General features: G+C 42.5%; 1 protein-coding gene across 1 annotated transcript; it reads left to right on the top strand.

The window, feature by feature from the left end:
* Positions 1-8,243: 8,243 nt before the first annotated feature.
* LOC139766601 (cuticle protein CP1876-like) lies at positions 8,244-11,092 on the top strand. The gene is made up of 2 exons (XM_071695459.1): positions 8,244-8,334; positions 10,420-11,092. The coding sequence occupies exons 1-2, from the start codon at positions 8,323-8,325 to the stop codon at positions 10,936-10,938; spliced, it is 531 nt and encodes a 176-aa protein (XP_071551560.1). The 5' UTR covers positions 8,244-8,322; the 3' UTR covers positions 10,939-11,092.
* Positions 11,093-18,035: the final 6,943 nt, after the last annotated feature.

Below are 18,035 nucleotides of genomic sequence, written 5' to 3'. Positions count from 1 at the left end.
GAAAACCGAAATAACTTTCACTGTTGCTTGCCTCTTTTTTCTAACAGACTTTCTCTTTAGACAAGTGTAATGACATTGCCTTTTTCATGCGACAAGCTTCGCATTATATTTTAGAATTACAGATTAGCTATTGTAGGTTTAAAGGGACTTTAGTAAGGAAAATCAATAGACACTGGAATGACATCGAAATGAACTAAAAATCATAACATGTTCTCAGAAAATATGCTGAGCGTCTTTAGTTGTCATACGAGGATGTTAATCACAAGGGATCAAATTACTTCACCTCACATTTGTTCACACAGTCAGTGTAGTATCGTATCCTGTCCATCACCGAGACACAAAACTTGAAGAGTTAGTGATTCAGGAAATGTAGTACAGTCTCGCGCCTACCTCACACTCATGTGGAGTCTGTGTAGTAATGAGTGAGAACTGTATAGCGAATAATGCAGCAGAAACAGACAAAATCTACACGAATTAGAACCCACTTCTTAGGGATTAGGTAATACCCAGTTCACATCTTTCAATATTTCATTTCTATACTTATAATGGAAGAATTTATCAACGTAATCTTTTATTATTATTTGATACCGTTAAAACAGATGGATGCTTTTGATGACTAACGTAAGATGTTAGTGTGACGAGCGGTGGTTAGATTTCATCTGAGCGAAAGATTGGCACACACAACTTCTCCCTCACTTGACCTGGAAGTGATGGCAGTCTGCTCGCCCTCCCTATATGGCCTTACTACAGCGGGCCGCCGTGGACGGTCGGCGCCCGCGTCAAGGTTATGTCCGACACTGATGGAGTCGACGCCGCTCGTAATTCTCGACTCGAGGCCTATCACACCAGGACCAAGTGAACGGCCACTGACATGGCGGTGGTTGGTGGTGGTGGTGCGGCTCGTTCCCCACCTCTTCCTTATGCACATATCCATACCGCCGGCCTCACCTAAACCCACGCGACTCTCGTCCACTTCATGTCCTCCCTCCTCCTCCTCTACCCACGACATCTACCGTCCACTTCATGTCCTCCCTCCTCCTCCTCTACCCACGACATCTACCATCCACTTCATGTCCTCCCTCCTCCTCCTCTACCCACGACATCTACCATCCACTTCATGTCCTCCCTCCTCCTCCTCTACCCACGACATCCACCGTCCACGTACGTCAAGGGGTGGGCCGCCTTCAAGGTTGAGTTCTTCTGGTCTTAGACGAGGCAGTTGGCAGCGGCAGCTACTGTCCTTCATGATGACGCATACAAATGAGCCCAGCGGCTGTAAATCAGATCACCTTTTGTGAATCACGTTACGTTCTGTAAATTAGATTTACGTTCTGTAAATCAGACTACGTCCTGTAAATCATATTACGTTCTGTAAATCAGACTACGTTCTGTAAATCATATTACGTTCTGTAAATCAGACTACGTTCTGTAAATCACATTACGTTGATTTAGCAAATGGATCATTTACGTGTATGCAGAGAAAGGAAAATCACCCAATAAATTTCAATGATGAGCAGCAATGCGACTTAACACTACTCCCCCAAATTACTTCCACACACACATTCATAACACAGGAGAGCCATAAGCCTTCGTGCTGCCAAATACATGAGTTTACAGAGCGAATACTAACGAGTTATCAGAGTAACATATCTCAATCAGTAGAGACCTATTGCTTTAAAACAAGATCATCATTCTGCCAACAGTGCTGGCTAGAATAGACGTCGGATGACGGCAGAATCTCTCTCGCCAACTATATTGCCGAGACGCGCACCCCGTATAAACATCCTTCAATTTTAACCTAAAAGCAAATTCTATTCAGAAAAAAATATATAAGAAATCCAGTGCTGGGAAACACAACAATAAAAGAGTGAGGATATGAACTAAGGAGTAATTCAAGACCGACCAAATATCTGATTAACTTTATATACTTCTTCAATTTTCGGAATTTCATCACGACCTCCCAAAAAAGGTTGCTATGTCTGTCTCAGGTCTGACAATTGATGTCACCCTCAAGTGGGAGATCTTGTGCCGGAAACCCGTGCTAACGCGAATGGAATTTGAAATCGCGTGTTTCGCCTTCAGCTTTCACATTTTTTTGTGTTTGTATAAGACTTGTGAGATATCGGAGCCATTTATACGCTGTCTTGAACTTTGAACTATGAAGGTAAACTAGAACAAATCCAACAGGTATTAATGGCCGGGTCCAAGGCTTTTTCTTTTTTTTTCTTCTTATGGGTGTAAATATTTGATTATCATCATTTGTCATTTAGTAAAAGAAGTTCCCTCAAGCTGCAGTGAAGAACTGCTTCTTGTAAGCCTGCTACCTCGCTAGACCACGTCTGTCAGTAATGTATCATTGCAATACCCAAACCTCCACCTCCTCCTACCTACCTCCCCTGCCGCAGGTACCTCTTCACGTCCCTTCCACGTAATCCTCCCTTCCAAGTAAGCCTATCTTCCACGTAATCCTCCCTTCCAAGTGAGCCTCTCTTCCACGTAATCCTCCCTTCCAAGTAAGCCTCCCTTCCACGAAATTTTCCCTTCTCCGTAATCCTGAACCATTCGCCTCTGCTGTGTATGACCATGCCTCTCCCTCACAACCCTACGTCAACCTCAGCTTTCCCTGTCGTGCATCGCGCTACTGTCTTAATAAAACGAGCGAGATTATCTCCAGTGCATCTTCACTCACATTTCCCTGACTGGCGCCCAAACGATCATAAATCTCGGCGGAGAACACATTAATATTTTGTCAGTATGCTCATTTAACAACGATGTCTCTGGGTTTGTATATTTTTATTTCCTAATGTGATTTATTGAGGTCAATTAATCTTAAGTGACACCAGTGTGAAAATGATTGGTGAGCACAGCATCTCGGGGTATCAGTTTAGTGAGGATCTTTCTCCCAGTCTGAATAAGAACTTAGACTGCTGCGCCCACGAGAAGTCAGATCTCACTCTTACTAAAATATAAACCCTCAGCGAGGGGTAGACCACAAGGCTTATCTGGGATGGAATATTCTCACCGAACAAATATTAGGAAGATTTAGAATACAGCTGCTTGCTTTAAGAAACTGCTGGCTCCTTAACTTAAGATTTCCTTGATATTAGTAATATATATATAGCGTCAATATTACTGCCTCTAGTGGCAAATGATGCTAAAGTCGACTATCTTACACAAACTGGGTTTTGATGTCTCAGATATGCGTCCGAGATTAATATATCTCTGTTATAGAATAACGTTTCAAACGTTCAAGTGGAATATCTTATACAAATCTACATACAGAGAACTTCTGTCATTACGAGAGAACACTGGGTGAAATATCTTTATCGTCATGAAACGTTATATAATCGTAAAGTGGCCGACGTAACACGAGCAAAAGCATGCTCCACTCACGGTCATCTGGGGTGAAAGGCAAGATGAACAGGTGGTGGTCAGATCTGTAACAATGCTGAACGTTGAACTTCTCGTCTGTTTGCAGACTCGGCTTTTTAAAAGGTGAGACGGCGTATATGAGGAAGGAGAGACAAAGGACGGAAGAGGAGGAATTCCACACTTGCACTACGAGGAAAGAGAGGCATCATAACGGTCACCCCCCTCGTATGGTGTCAAGTCTCAACACTGAAACCACGGGAAGCAGCAGTCACCCTCGTTCCCGTAAGTCCAGGTGTTATGAGGGGGGGAGATGCACACGGAGACGCCTCAAGACAGCAGCGTCCAAAATAAAAAAAAGAAAAAAAAACGTATAGAGACAGAGGAGAAACAGCACGACAGACGAAAAAAAGATATGGTTGTAGAGACGTCATAGAATATGAGAGGTGGTGATTCACCCTGGATGAGAGAGGTGGAGTAACTGTAATAAATATATATAGGGGAGAAAGAATACTTCCCACGTATTCCCTGCGTGTCGTAGAAGGCGACTAAAAGGGAAGGGAGCGGGGGGCTGGAAATCCTCCCCTCTCGTTTTTTTTTTTTTTTTTTTAATTTTCCAAAAGAAGGAACAGAGAAGAGGGCCAGGTGAGGATATTCCCTCAAAGGCCCAGTCCTCTGTTCTTAACGCTACCTCGCTATCGCGGGAAATGGCGAATAGTATGAAAAAAAAAAAAAAAAAAAAAAAATATATATATATATATATATATATATATATATATATATATATATATATATATATATATATATATACCCAGGTAATCCAATCGTCCTCAGGAACGGGATGTGTGAGTTGAATTTCCCGGTAACTGTGAGGGGGCAACCTGTACTAGATGGCACGTTAACATCAGCTGCTATAAGTAGATAGTTACTGTTGAGGCAATGTGTCGCCTCAAGTTGCCCAAGATCAGCGATGGCGCTGTCTAGAGCAAGATCGAAACAAAAAATGTGTCCAAATTCCTTTTCATACAGGATGTATAAAGGAATCAAATTCCTTTTCATACAGGATGTATAAAGGAATCAAATTCCTTTTCATACAGGGTGTATAAAGGAATCAAATTCCTTTTCATACAGGGTGTATAAAGGAATCAAATTCCTTTTTATACAGAATGTATAAAGGAATCATATTCCTTTTCATACAGGATGTATAAAGGAATCGAATTCCTTTTTATACAGGATGTATAAATATACATTATATGGAATCATATATAGCGAAAGCAATATTTTTTCCTTGTATAGATTATGATAATGATATTACGATCCGTTTATAGCAATTATCTATACTTATAATAAAGGATCAGTCTCAGGTATCGGATTTCGAAGGAATGTTTCACATTTCTTGTTCTACTGCTCTGTGTTCGCCATCATCATCTGATGCGTTTTTGTACAGGATTTAAAGGATCAGTCTCAGGTATCGGATTTCGAAGAAATGTTTCACATTTGTTGTTCTACTGCTCTGTGTTCGCCATCATCATCTGGTGCGTTTTTGTATAGGATTTTCTCATGAATCTTCATCGTCACGTACTCTGCACACATCTCCCTCACACACACCAGACACATCGCGAGGAGGTATAGCTAGTGACCAGAGTCCTCATGATGATGGCTGTGTGAGGGGGGTGAGACTCTTCCCTCACTCCCTCACTATATGTGTCACAACGCAACCTATCTCGCTCACTCTCTTCGTTCCTTGACAGAGACTCTGTCTCTGTGTCTTATATTATCCGTATCCCTGCATTGCAAAGTGATGTATTTCATTATTCTACCACTTAATGTATTTACCTTTCGACTTGAACTGAGTGCCCAGTCACGCTTCCTCTTCAAAATTATCTTTAGAAATCGTTGTATATCTCTAATGTACACAGACGTAGGTCACCTTGAAGGAGAACTTTGATTTTGAAATCTATTTCGTTACTGATATATCAAAGAAGCGAGTCGTATTATGCTTATAAAGTATCGTATAAGACTTTTATCGATATAGACACTGAACTTTTATACACATGCGAGTATATATAAACACCTAAATGTTCATTCTTTATTACAAGATTCTTTTAAAAGCTATGTACCTGAAATTTGATAAGAGTACGGTAACCTGTCTGAGGTTACACCTCGATTTCACTGCCCTGTAACCTCCCAGTGATATTACACTGTCTTAAACGTGGACAACCGTTAACTGTGTGAGACGGACAATAAAATGTCACAGAGGCTGAGAGATGTGAAACGAGAGGATCTCTCTCTCTCTCTCTCTCTCTCTCTCTCTCTCTCTCAGTTTTTTTCCTTCTCCTTTTTCCTAATGTGTCTCTGAAGACGCGTAGGAACACTTTTCCTTCGGTTGTGATTCGTTTTTTTGTGATCTGTTCCCTCACCAGGTTTCGTGGAAAGGACGACGTAGTTATCTTCGCGTCTATTCGCTTCCGGGATTACATTTCTCTTTTATTTCTTTTCTTTTTATCCCCCCTCCCCTCTTCGTATCCCACACAATGGTCAATTTAGTCCTCAACAATTTACTCCTAACAGGGACATCATATTTTTGGCAGACTTGAACCCAAACACTGTAGGAAAATTACGGAACTACGTCACTCTTGCAGGAGAGATCAACAAATGAATTGACAGCAATACGAAACTGAGAATGAATAGCTGATATGAACATCAATTGTTTCTTGATGTTATGCGCGTAACTTGATTGTATATTCATACATGGATTCAAACGATTGTGCTACGATGCGTTTTTTTTAGAGAATAGAGTCTGAAAATGGGTTGGTAATGATGATGAACCCTGAAAATGGGTTGGTAGTGATGATGAACTCTGAAAATGGGTTGGTAGTGATGATGAACCCTGAAAATGGGTTGGTAGTGATGATGAACTCTGAAAATGGGTTGGTAGTGATGATGAGCCCTGAAAATGGGTTGGTAGTGATGATGAACTCTGAAAATGGGTTGGTAGTGATGATGAGCCCTGAAAATGGGTTGGTAGTCATGATGAACCCTGAAAATGGGTTGGTAGTGATGATGAACGGGGTAAGGTCATCTGTCCTCGATTTCAACTTATGTGAAGGTCAGAGGTTATAATTCGTTTCTTAACAGGCATTTCCTACGAGGGTTGTGCGCCGTGGTGCCGTTCACTGCAAGCCTACGACTACCTAATGACCCTACATACATTGTCAAGCCCAACGTAACGGTTGTTCTGTAACGACGGGCGACAACATACATTGTCTCAGTAAAGATGGTTCCATTGATCACCCGTCTCCAACCATCAGGGTCCCTCCTCCTTCCCATCCCCTTCCCCAGCAGAGTTGGCGAAGCAGGAGGTTGTTGGTGCGCGGGACGTTGTTGGTGTTGTTAAGATAGTTATAACCACAGACGTTCTGTATCGTGGCTTGTGATTGGCTGGGCCGCGGCATGGAGGGCGAGGGAGAGGGTGGGTGTCGCGTTTGTACTGTCTTGTGGTTAGTTATCTGGGTGGGTGGGAAAGACTGACCAACATGGTTTACCTATAATCTGGGTACCTGGGAAAAGGACAGCATAGAATGTCTGTCTATAGACTGGTTGATGTGAACGGTTACTTATAATGCCTGTGTACAATTTGGTATGTCTAAGAGAGACTGTTCATGTCGTCCAGCATGTCTACGTGACTCGTCTTGGGAGAAATGAGTGTTGATACACACTCTATACCTTATCACAGGGTAAGATAGCAAATATATATATGTATATAATAAATGCCTTGTTATAATGGTGATCAGTGTAAGATATCACTGCTCTCTGGTCTGGTTTTACATCCATACAACCTGGGTAGATGCGTTCGCAATTGCGTTATCTATAAAGATGGACACACAGAGTTAAAGTTGTAGTGACGGTCTCTATGTTCGTCTGGGACTTCTCGACGTCAGAGGAAGATAATCATGACAATACAGACACAAAAGGAAACCCACTCTCGTCATTCTGTACTCTGGCTTATAGTTCAGATACTCCGTGATACTCCTCGCACTATAATAATTAACCTATAATGGTATACCGTCCGCCCAGATAAATGTATCTTTTACTAACCTCAGCCATGGAGGTTAAAAAAAAAAAGGATCCCAGTTCATAGCTACGAAATCGATGCCTTTAATGGTGTTTCTCTGGAACCACATTGCACCGTGTGCTGAGTGTACGGATGTGATGCCATACATGAAGGAACTCTGGTGTACACTTGCTCGCATCGTATACATCAGCTGAGATGTTGATGCTCCGTTAGCAAGAGATTCAAATTTACAGTATATACTTTACAAAGGATTCACATTTACAGTATGTATATGCAAATAAGTCAGATTTACAGTATATACATGTACAAACTTTTCCTATCCATTACTTCCACAAGCTGGACTGTAAACAGCATAGGAGCCTCGAATCTCATTGGCGCTCATCCTTCCCCTGCTACTGAGTGAAGTGTTGTCTTGAAGACACACACTTACCAGACGAAAATATGAATCCCAGTACAATCTACAATCAACAAAGTAGATCACATTGATATCTCTCACGCAGGTTTCGTTTCTCGAGCTGAAAACACACTTCAGGCTTTCCATTTCTTATTATAAATCCACTATCGTTCTCATCCCATCTGGAGGTCCTGCAGCTCAAAAACTCCCCTGCAGGTGACGACCTACAAGAGATCTCTCCAAATCAACCAATAAACACGAGAATGAAAAGATTATATGAAACTGGGAAGGAAAGGTCCGTGAGGGAGAGGTCAGTTTGAAATAAAAGACCATAAAACAAAGGGTGTGAGGGACAAAGGCACATGACCACACCATGGGAGTGAGGGAGTCAGTCAGGGTTGTGGCGGGGTATAAATAGTGAGGAAGGAGCCTCACACAGCACAGTCTGGTTCCCCACCTCACAAAGACACTCACACAAGCCATCATGAGGACTCTGGTAACTATACAAAGCTCACAGTTTGGTTTAATGTGTCTGAGATTTATAGTAAATGTGCAGGTTAGAATGATTGCGATTGACTAGAAATATCTTAGGCAGGCGGTGTGTCGAATAACTGAATAATTCAATATCTAATCACTGGATTTTATCAGTATTTTCTTTACGTATTCAACTAACTATACTTTTAAAGATATCCATTTTCATATACCTTCATAATAACAATGATAATCTTAATCATAATTGCGGTACAATAGAGATATCTTCATGATAACAATGATGATAGTAATGGTAATTGCAGTGCAATAAACTCAACGATACGAAAGTACAATCACTCGATGCTATTGTATACGATCTTATGTCTATAGATATGAAGAGAATCTTGGTAATATACTCATGAACTCGTATACTAACTTGATGCGATTTCTTTTCGAGATCAACTTTTTTCCTTATTCCCTATAGCCTACATTTATTTTAGTTGTCATGTATAATGGACAGAAACCAGCCCCTACTATCCATAATCAAATCCCAGAGACTATCATTTCGTTTACCTTCACCGCTTCATTTGCCCTAATTCAGTCCACTGGCAGCACGTCTCCCCCCAACGTACCCAATCGACTTGGATTATTCTATCCCATGCACGCCTCTCGCCCTACTGAAATTTCAGGGGCTGATGCCTCAAAGCCTCCTTCATTCCATGTTTCCATTATTTTCCCGGCCTCCCCATCACCTTTGCTCCCTCCACCCCAGGACACGAAGACCTTCTTCGTCATTCTTTCTCTATGTATCAGATGGCTCTGCCACCTCATCACTCTGGTCAGCTCTCTCAGTCGCATTATCCTTGATATCACACGTCTTTCCTACACTAACTTTTTTACTCACATGATCCCCCGCCACCACTCCATCCTTATGCATTTGATTTCCATCACTCCACCATCCTTCTTTCTCTTGCGTTCCAGACTCACATCCGCACAACACTGCTGGGACTACCATACCCATGTTTGCCTTAACAAGCGATGACCTATTCTGCCATACGCTCCTTAATGCACCTACGGCCTTGGTCCCTTCTTCCACCTTTTATGGCTCCTTTCAGCCCCTGTGTTGCAATCCACCACCAAAGCCAATTCCAGGTACTTAAATCACTAACTATTCTTCAGGGTTCACTGCAATTAAACTTACACCCAGACCATGATGATCCCTCACCATGCTGCACGTCAGTGCCTTACTTCCGTTCTCTTTTTTCACACCTGCCAAGACTCTGTCTATCACCAGTTCCTGCAATTCATTCTTAAGTCTGCTAAGAAAGCCTAGTTATCTGCAAACAGCAACTGATTCGCGCCTATGGCTTCACATCCTTAATAGAGCGTATACCCACCCCTGGCTACATGACCCTTTCATTGACTTCCCTCACCATCGAGTCCATAAACAGATCAAACAGCCCCGGTGACATCACGCATCTCGAACGCGGACCCACCTTCAACGGGAAACACTCATCCTTTGACATTATCGAAACACTATCTAAAAATGTGATTGCCTGATCATCTCTAAAGATCTTAGGGTCAATGATGTTGACAGTGACATTTCTGTGTTCAAATTTCATTGGTTAGTTTTGTATCGTGAATATACTTTTCCTAATGTTATAGGATGCAATGAAACGTGAATTCTGCAAATATGAACATTTCATAAAGGCATTAGTGTAGCCAAGCTAAATCGGAGAGCAGTTGCTGCAGCCACTGGGCTGACTGCTGAACTGACATGAAGCGTAATGATACAATACTCCGTCATCCCTGACACCATGAGAGACCACGGTGGCTTTAAAACCAACTTTGTCGTGAAAACGAAAGATTCCGCCTCATTACCGCGGTTGCGGTGCAGACGTATATTTTTCACAACGTACAAATAACAAATAAGAATGAATTCCAGAACCTTGACATTTCACACAAAATCCTTGATGGAAATATTCTTTTAAGACGGGCCATTGTTGGCGCGATCTGGTCTTCGTGTAATGCGGAACATTGCATCATGTCCTCCTGCTGTTGCTACCGTCCATCACGTGATGACTTGTGGTGTCATCTTGTCCACCCACAGGTTATGCTTGCGGTGATGGGCGTCTGCTCCGCCACCTACCAGCCCTACAACCATGCCTACAATCCCCACGGCGCCGCCGCCCCCGTCCAGCCCAAGTGGACAGGCCCCGTGGCTGCGACAGTCCCCGCCGGCGTCAATGGCAAAGTCATCCCCGTATCCGACACCCAGGAGGTCGCCGCCGCTCGCAATGCCTTCTTCAAAGTCTACAAGGACCAGCTGTCTTCCTTGGGCGGCCAGCAGCAATATGGTGCCCCTGGTTACACCCACGCCGCCCCCGCAGTCAGCCACGCCGCCCCCGCCGTCACCCACGCTGCCCCCTCTCACTCCTACAGTTCACCTGTTTACACCCCCACCCACTCTTATGGTGCCCCTGCCCATGGGACACCCGCCTACAGTGCTACCGGCCCTGTGGGCGACACTCCAGAGGTGGCCGCCGCCAAGGCTGAGTTCTTCAGGACCTTCAAGCAACAGGCAGCAGCGGCAGCCGCCGCCCCCGACGACCACGTCATCTACCACTGAACCCGGCCCCGGGCTATCAGTGCTCCACCAACCTATACGGTGGAATATCATCATTACCATCTATTAACTATCTAGTGTGTGTGTTTGTGTGTCTATGTTAGACTAGCAAGGAACACAGCAGCTGCTACAGTTCTATAAATGATTCAAACATCAACACGCTATACGTTTTATTAACCTGCTTCCCAGTATACGACTATGGCAACGTAAAGTGTAACCCAGCAGTACAGTGTACCATAGTCTTTCCTTCTGCCCTTCAGTCAACACATGAGAAGCTATCCTGTGCCTCTTGGTGCCAAGACGCAGACTGTTTCTATAGCCTATGGCAGTAAGTACGTCACTGTTTACACTTCTTGGTAGCACCACACACGACAATCATCTCGACCACTGTCTCCCACATATGACAATAAACACACACACACACACACACACACACACATACACACACACACACACACACTCAAGTTGAAGATCATTTCTTAGAAAGATGCAAAATACAGAACAACCAGAAACCATAAGATGAACTTTAGGAAGAAGTTTGTTAGAAAATATGTCGAGAATACTTTTATAGAATAAAAATAGTGGATGAATGGGTTACTCTGGGTAATAAAACTATGCGTGAACAGCATATATGGGTCTCAAAGGTTGTATAATACTAAAGTGCGAGAGATGGAGCCCCATAAGTGTAGAATTCTCTATCTGTACAGCACAAACACGTAATGACAGACGGATGTAACTTCACAAGCGAAAGGTAACACTGGGTTAACTGGTAAGACTTATATGTAACAAATATCTCACTGAGAACAAAGGAACAGTTCTAGGGAGAGAAACAGGTAAACCCGTGTCAAGTTTCTGGAATTCTCAGATGCCTTTACTATGTCTCACAACAGGATGTTTAGGACGCTGGGATTTCAAAATGGGAAAAGGTTACGATTTCCTGAATGGACTGCCTCAGGGAAAGGGTAACAAAGAATATATGAAGCAAAGTGTTTTCTCAGATTTTGGTCAGAGCAAAAAGTAGATGTATCTTAGAGGTCAGTGTTGACACCATTGTTCTTCAAAGCTTCTCAACACCTCCGCGCAACACTCCATCACGCTGGTGCCCGGGTTGTTGTGTCTTCCACTGTGAAAACACTTTTGAACTCGTCGTTCAAAGTTTCGTCGTATATCTTGAAGTCATCTATAAATCTTCCGTCTGAATCCCTTGGCCAGATCAGATGCTGTGTACGTGGTAATTCACTCCTGGTAAATCTATGGAAATGTTTGGATCATCCTCCGTCTTGAACTTTCTATTCATTTCAAGCTTCTCGATCCCTTCTGTCTCGTTTCTTGATCGTTTAAACTTTATGAATACTGTCTCGTTGGTGAGTCGCTTTTCCTTCGTCACAGCACTTAGCGAAGGTCCTTCACATTTCGACGTCTGTTTAGCCACTCATTCTTTTCTCCCGACATTCCTTCTTCAATTCTTTTTTTAACGTTGGAGGCTCCACTCACGGACGAAAGTCCACATCAAGGCCGGTCCTTAACTGAAGTATGAAGAGGTTAATGAAAGGGAAAAAGAAGAGACAAGGAAAAGTATTTACGAACTTTAGGGAAAGTGAAAATTCTGTCTTCTAAAGAATGCCAGGTTATAGTTACTGGGAAAGACATGAGAAGGTAGAGAGTTCCAAAGCTTCGAGGTGTAGGGGAAGAAACAGTTATCAAAACGGCCCACCCTTGAATTGCCAAGGGCCACACAGTAATCATGTGACGCAGCAGACTGACGAGTACTGCGCGATCTACCTAGTGGTGGGGGCATACAAGCAGCCAGCTCTCGGGAGCAAAATCAAAGGAATATCTATAGAGAGAAAGTGAACCAACATTGCCGAACATGGCAAGTGGATCAAGTTTTGAAGTTAGCCTGGAAGAGTTGGTAAGTCGGACTGCTTGCGACTCTACTGTGTCAAATAAAGATGTTAAATATGAAGCAAATGGTACATATGTTCTTACTCTTTCACTATAAATTTCTCATGCCCTTCCACTTCGAAATCCTGGTTCCTCGCCACTGAACTCCATATCAGTTTATCTTACCATAACAATTGTTAATTTCTGTGCATCTTCAACGATTACATCTCCTCTTTGAGTCTAAGTTCATCTCTATTCTCTTTACACACTCATTCACCTCGTGATCAAACTAACGCATTACACAATCACATTTTCCAGCTGGTGTACCGTATGGAATACTCCCATTTTCCAGCTGGTGTCCCCTATGGAATACTCCCATTTTCCAGCTGGTGTACCGTATGGAATACTCCCATTTTCCAGCTGGTGTCCCCTATGGAATACTCCCATTTTCCAGCTGGTGTCCCATATGGAATACTCCCATTTTCCAGCTAGTGTACCATATAGAATAATCCCATTTTCCATGCCATTGAAGATAAGATCCAATAGTATTGATAAATCAGTCCCTCTCATCCTGAATATGTTTCGTGACATCGTCGTCTGGGAAGTTCTCATGTACACGCTTTTAAGAAGTTGCCTCCATGACTCTCCGTTCGCATGAGAGTTCAAATCCGATCAGATCTCCTTATAAATGTGTGATCTCCCTTTATCAGTATTGTACCCTCTCTCAGAGGAGTATACGTTACTACCTAATAGAATTTTCCTCATGATTTCTTCATCTATATCATCATCTGTTTGCTGTAGTTCCTCATAATTCTCTGGCAGATTATGTACCGTCAAAGAGCAGTTAAACCTTCCTTTGTGTATTGTTTTAATGGTCCATCTTAATCCAGTACTTCCTGGTACTTGAGGCTGTTTCATGTTAAGGGGACCAGTGCTCCTCCTTCTTTGTCTTCTCTTTCCGTCATTACTACCGTGTGTGTGTGTGTGTGTGTGTGTGTGTGTGTGTGTGTGTGTGTGTGTGTGTGTGCGATATACTCCCACACGACCTTCCTCTCGTCATTATAGAGTAATTTGGCGTCTGCTGGCACGCGGCAGACGTGACACTGGCCACACCCATGGTTCTAAAACAGCATATCATATTCACTCCCCCAAAGCCCACTCTGGTGGGACCAACTGGCCTTGCAAGTCACCTATATACGACATGTCCAATGGTTGACTGTGTCTTTAACTCACACTCGGGAGTAAGAGATTATGTCCGGGTTATTCACTCCACTGAAATACTTGTGGATAGAGGTTCAGGTTATCATGGCTGACACGTCGATAAAAAGGGAAAGAAGTATAGCACTTCACCTCAGCGTCGAGGATCGGTGAAGGCGTTGACGTCAACTGAACCTCTCAGCGTCACCTGTCGCTACGATGTCAGCGACCGATGACGTCTACTGAGCGAGCGTCGCTACGTCAGCGATCGATGACGTCTACCGAGCGCCGCCTCACCATCGTCTTACCATCGCTGGGGCAATGGTCGAGGATGTGAACTGAGTGAGTGGAAAGATGACTACGATTCGTCGTTACCGAAGACAGTGACGGAAATGTTGGAGACCTGAATGACCAGACGGACGGATGCCTCTCGGTGGCGCGTCTGGTGCTTGTCTAGATATCGAGTGTCGAGGGTGAGGCCACGATTGGCTACAGGAGGAACACCAGGGGCCAATCAAGGGTGGGGAAGGGGCGGGGGCACTAGAAGCCAACAGAGGCATCCAGAGACCACCATGGGCCAGGGCGGAGAGACTGAGACCCCGCCAGATATCACGAGGGGTGGTTACAAGAAGTCACCAGGGATTATCAAATGCCACTAGAGGTCATCAGAGGTCACCAGGTACTACCAGGGATCACCAGGTACCGATATGGGCCACCAGGTACCGTGGAAACCGATGAAAACTGGAAATACAGTAGAGGTATTTTAGTTTATTCAGAAAGAGGCTTTTATATCGTTGCTCGCAAAACGAATAGCTACGATCTACACTATGTCTGTATGTGCGTGTCTTTCACTCTATGACCATTCGTATCTGTTCTTGATGTAGTCTTATGAGGCTCGTGAACCGCATTCATAGAACCATCGTGTTGAAAAAGAATTTTTTATTTCGGTTGGTGGATGCAGACCTGTTTCACACACACACACACACACACACACACACACACACACACACACACACACACACACACACACACACACAAATGGCGTCCTAGCTACGTCTCTTCGTTGTATATCCCCTGATGATGTGATTATTACAAGGAAGTGCACTTGGGAACTTATTGTGTTTCATTTTCCCGTGGACTCTTAGGAAAAGAGAGAGAGAGAGAGAGAGAGAGAGAGAGAGAGAGAGAGAGAGAGAGAGAGAGAGAGAGAGAGAGAGTGGAAATGGCGTTGGAAGTGAGAGGGGTGAAGCAAAGAGACTGGAGAGAGAGAGATGTGCTGCGCGCGTCACTCAGACCCACACCACCACCTGGCAATGAACGTCAGTGATATCGTTCAAGGTTAACCACAGGAAATATTTTTCTTTCCGTGAAAACCTTTTAAATTTAGAGTTGTTCTCCCCTCCTCCCTCCCTCGCTCTCACAGACCCTCCCAACAACCCCGACCCCCAATTCAATTTTCATTGTGTTTCTCAAACGCCATTTTTTTTTTCTGAAGTTATATTGAGTCTCGTACATTCTGGATGAAGCCTTCTAATTCAGCTACTGATAGCCTGAAGTCCCCGGGCCTTTGGCAGGAAGCTAGATTTTAAGTGGTGTAGTGTGTTGGCTCAAGGTCACAGCTACCATTAAGGTAATTTCCTTGGAAAGGTGTACTGCTATGAGTTGACCCACCCCGTAAATAGATGAAAATGGAGGTAAATAAAGACGATACATGTTGACCAGATGAATTAGTCTTTTCTTTGTTATACGCAAAGACAAATTACTTACTTGTAAGTAACAGCAGGAAAGAGAACAATGTAATTATCTTTACTGATGGAAAGCAATGGCATTAATAAGAAAAATAAGGATGTACCTTCGTTAACTAGTTTCCTTTCTTGACTAACAAGCGAATATCAAATGCACACACACACACACACACACACACACACACACACACACACACACCAAAAATCACATCTCCAGCAAACCTTGTCACACACACTTAAGGAAAACCTCGACCAAACACACATATGTGCACTAGATATTCCTTTCTCCTGTTCCCCCACTTTACCTTCCCCTGTCCAACTCCTTCCTGTGTCTGCTCCTCCTAACCTTAACCCAATTAAATGAAAAAAATTGATTAATTCACGAGCAAAACAGAATGTAGCTAAAATCTAATTAAAAGATATTTATTCCTATAAACAGAACGAGATTGAACAACTGAGAGAGAGAGAGAGAGAGAGAGAGAGAGAGAGAGAGAGAAATCACATACAACAAAAGCACAATCATCATCACAACAAAAGCAAAAATATAACAAATGAAAATTCCAAAGTCACCGCATCATAAAATATGACTGACTCAACCAATAAACTCAGTGCAAATAAAAATATTCTCGAAAATGGCAACAAAATTTTTTCTTTTTTTGTAAGCTTGAATTGCTTCCCACGAGAGCCCTGAAGACCTGTGGGGATTGGACACACTACCACGCCTCTGACGCATACAAGCCATGAGGCTTCCAGGAATACAATACTGTATTAACACTACAACACTACTGTATTAATACTACACTAGCACTAGAATACACCCCTGCTTAACCCTTCTATCAGTATATCTACTAGTATTACCACTACTATCATTACTGCTACTATTCCCTATTACCAATTTATGATCATTATCATAATTACCATTATCTAAATGAGTTATCATTACTAACAACTAGCTCCAGGGCGCCTTCTGACGAGGTTCCTGCGGCTTTGAGACGGCGCTCCGCATAGCAGCTGGGAAATGAAGAACTTGAAACAAGGTGCTCACAAAGGCAGTCGTATTTCTCACTGAAGAATGACGATACAGCATCGCCGAAGGCCACTTTCCACTGGGTGTTTAGCCATTCATAGGTGAAATAAGGTAAACATGTGATTGTCGATGTATATCAACTGACTGTTATATTTCTCTCTTGTGTCTCCCCTGATGATGTGATGATTACACGACAATGCACTTGGGAACGTTTCGTGTTTCATTTTCCCCGTGGACTCATAGGAATATCTTGATCACGCGCAAAATTGTGATCCTTTCCAACTTATATATATATATATATATATATATATATATATATATATATATATATATATATATATATATATATATATATATATATATATATACTTGTTTACCGCTTTCCGCGTCGCGAGGTAGCACCAGGAGCATAACTGAGCCTCAGCCGTTCACCTCATTATGATGCACCGAGAGCACAGCCCCTTATCTCCAGTGAAGCATTATAGAAAACGAAGACGTTGTGAGCTACACAAGGGATGTAGGAGTAAAGAGAATGATGAGAAGAAGAATTATAGAAGATGGGTTTGATAAATCTCATGATTTGAGGAGATACAAAGATGTTGAGACATTACAAGAGTTGTTTTGTGTTAGATGAAACAACGGAGTCACAGGAGAAGCAAAGGCTGCGTGATATATAAGAACATGTAAGAAACACACGTATCAAAGCGCACAGAATGTCTGACGCGACACGAAGGTTATAAGACAGACGTTACAGGGGTTGTGAGTGCTCTCCAAGTAAGGGTCTGAACTCACAAAACCGATGATTGACCGTAACTACAACAGAAGCCACAAATGGTGAACAACAACTCACCGTGAAGGTGAGGACATGTTCAACTTGGGGCTGGGTAATGAACATGCGTCACATCCATATCATGTACATTTGTGGTTCTTATAATATATATATATATATATATATATATATATATATATATATATATATATATATATATATATATATATATATATATGAAGACAACATATGGCTTACTAGATACGCCAAACTGGAAAGGGATACTCTGATATATATGCAAAAATTTATTTTTATCTCTTTTGCATTCTTCAAATTCAATTTTTTGTATCTCAGATATATATATATATATATATATATATATATATATATATATATATATATATATATATATATATATATATATATATATATATATATATATATATTATAAGAACCACAAGTGTACATGATATATATA

This window comes from Panulirus ornatus, chromosome 58 (genome assembly GCF_036320965.1).
Source record: "Panulirus ornatus isolate Po-2019 chromosome 58, ASM3632096v1, whole genome shotgun sequence".
Classification (NCBI taxonomy): Eukaryota; Metazoa; Arthropoda; class Malacostraca; order Decapoda; family Palinuridae; genus Panulirus; species Panulirus ornatus.
This window is presented reverse-complemented; position numbering and strand designations above follow the sequence as displayed.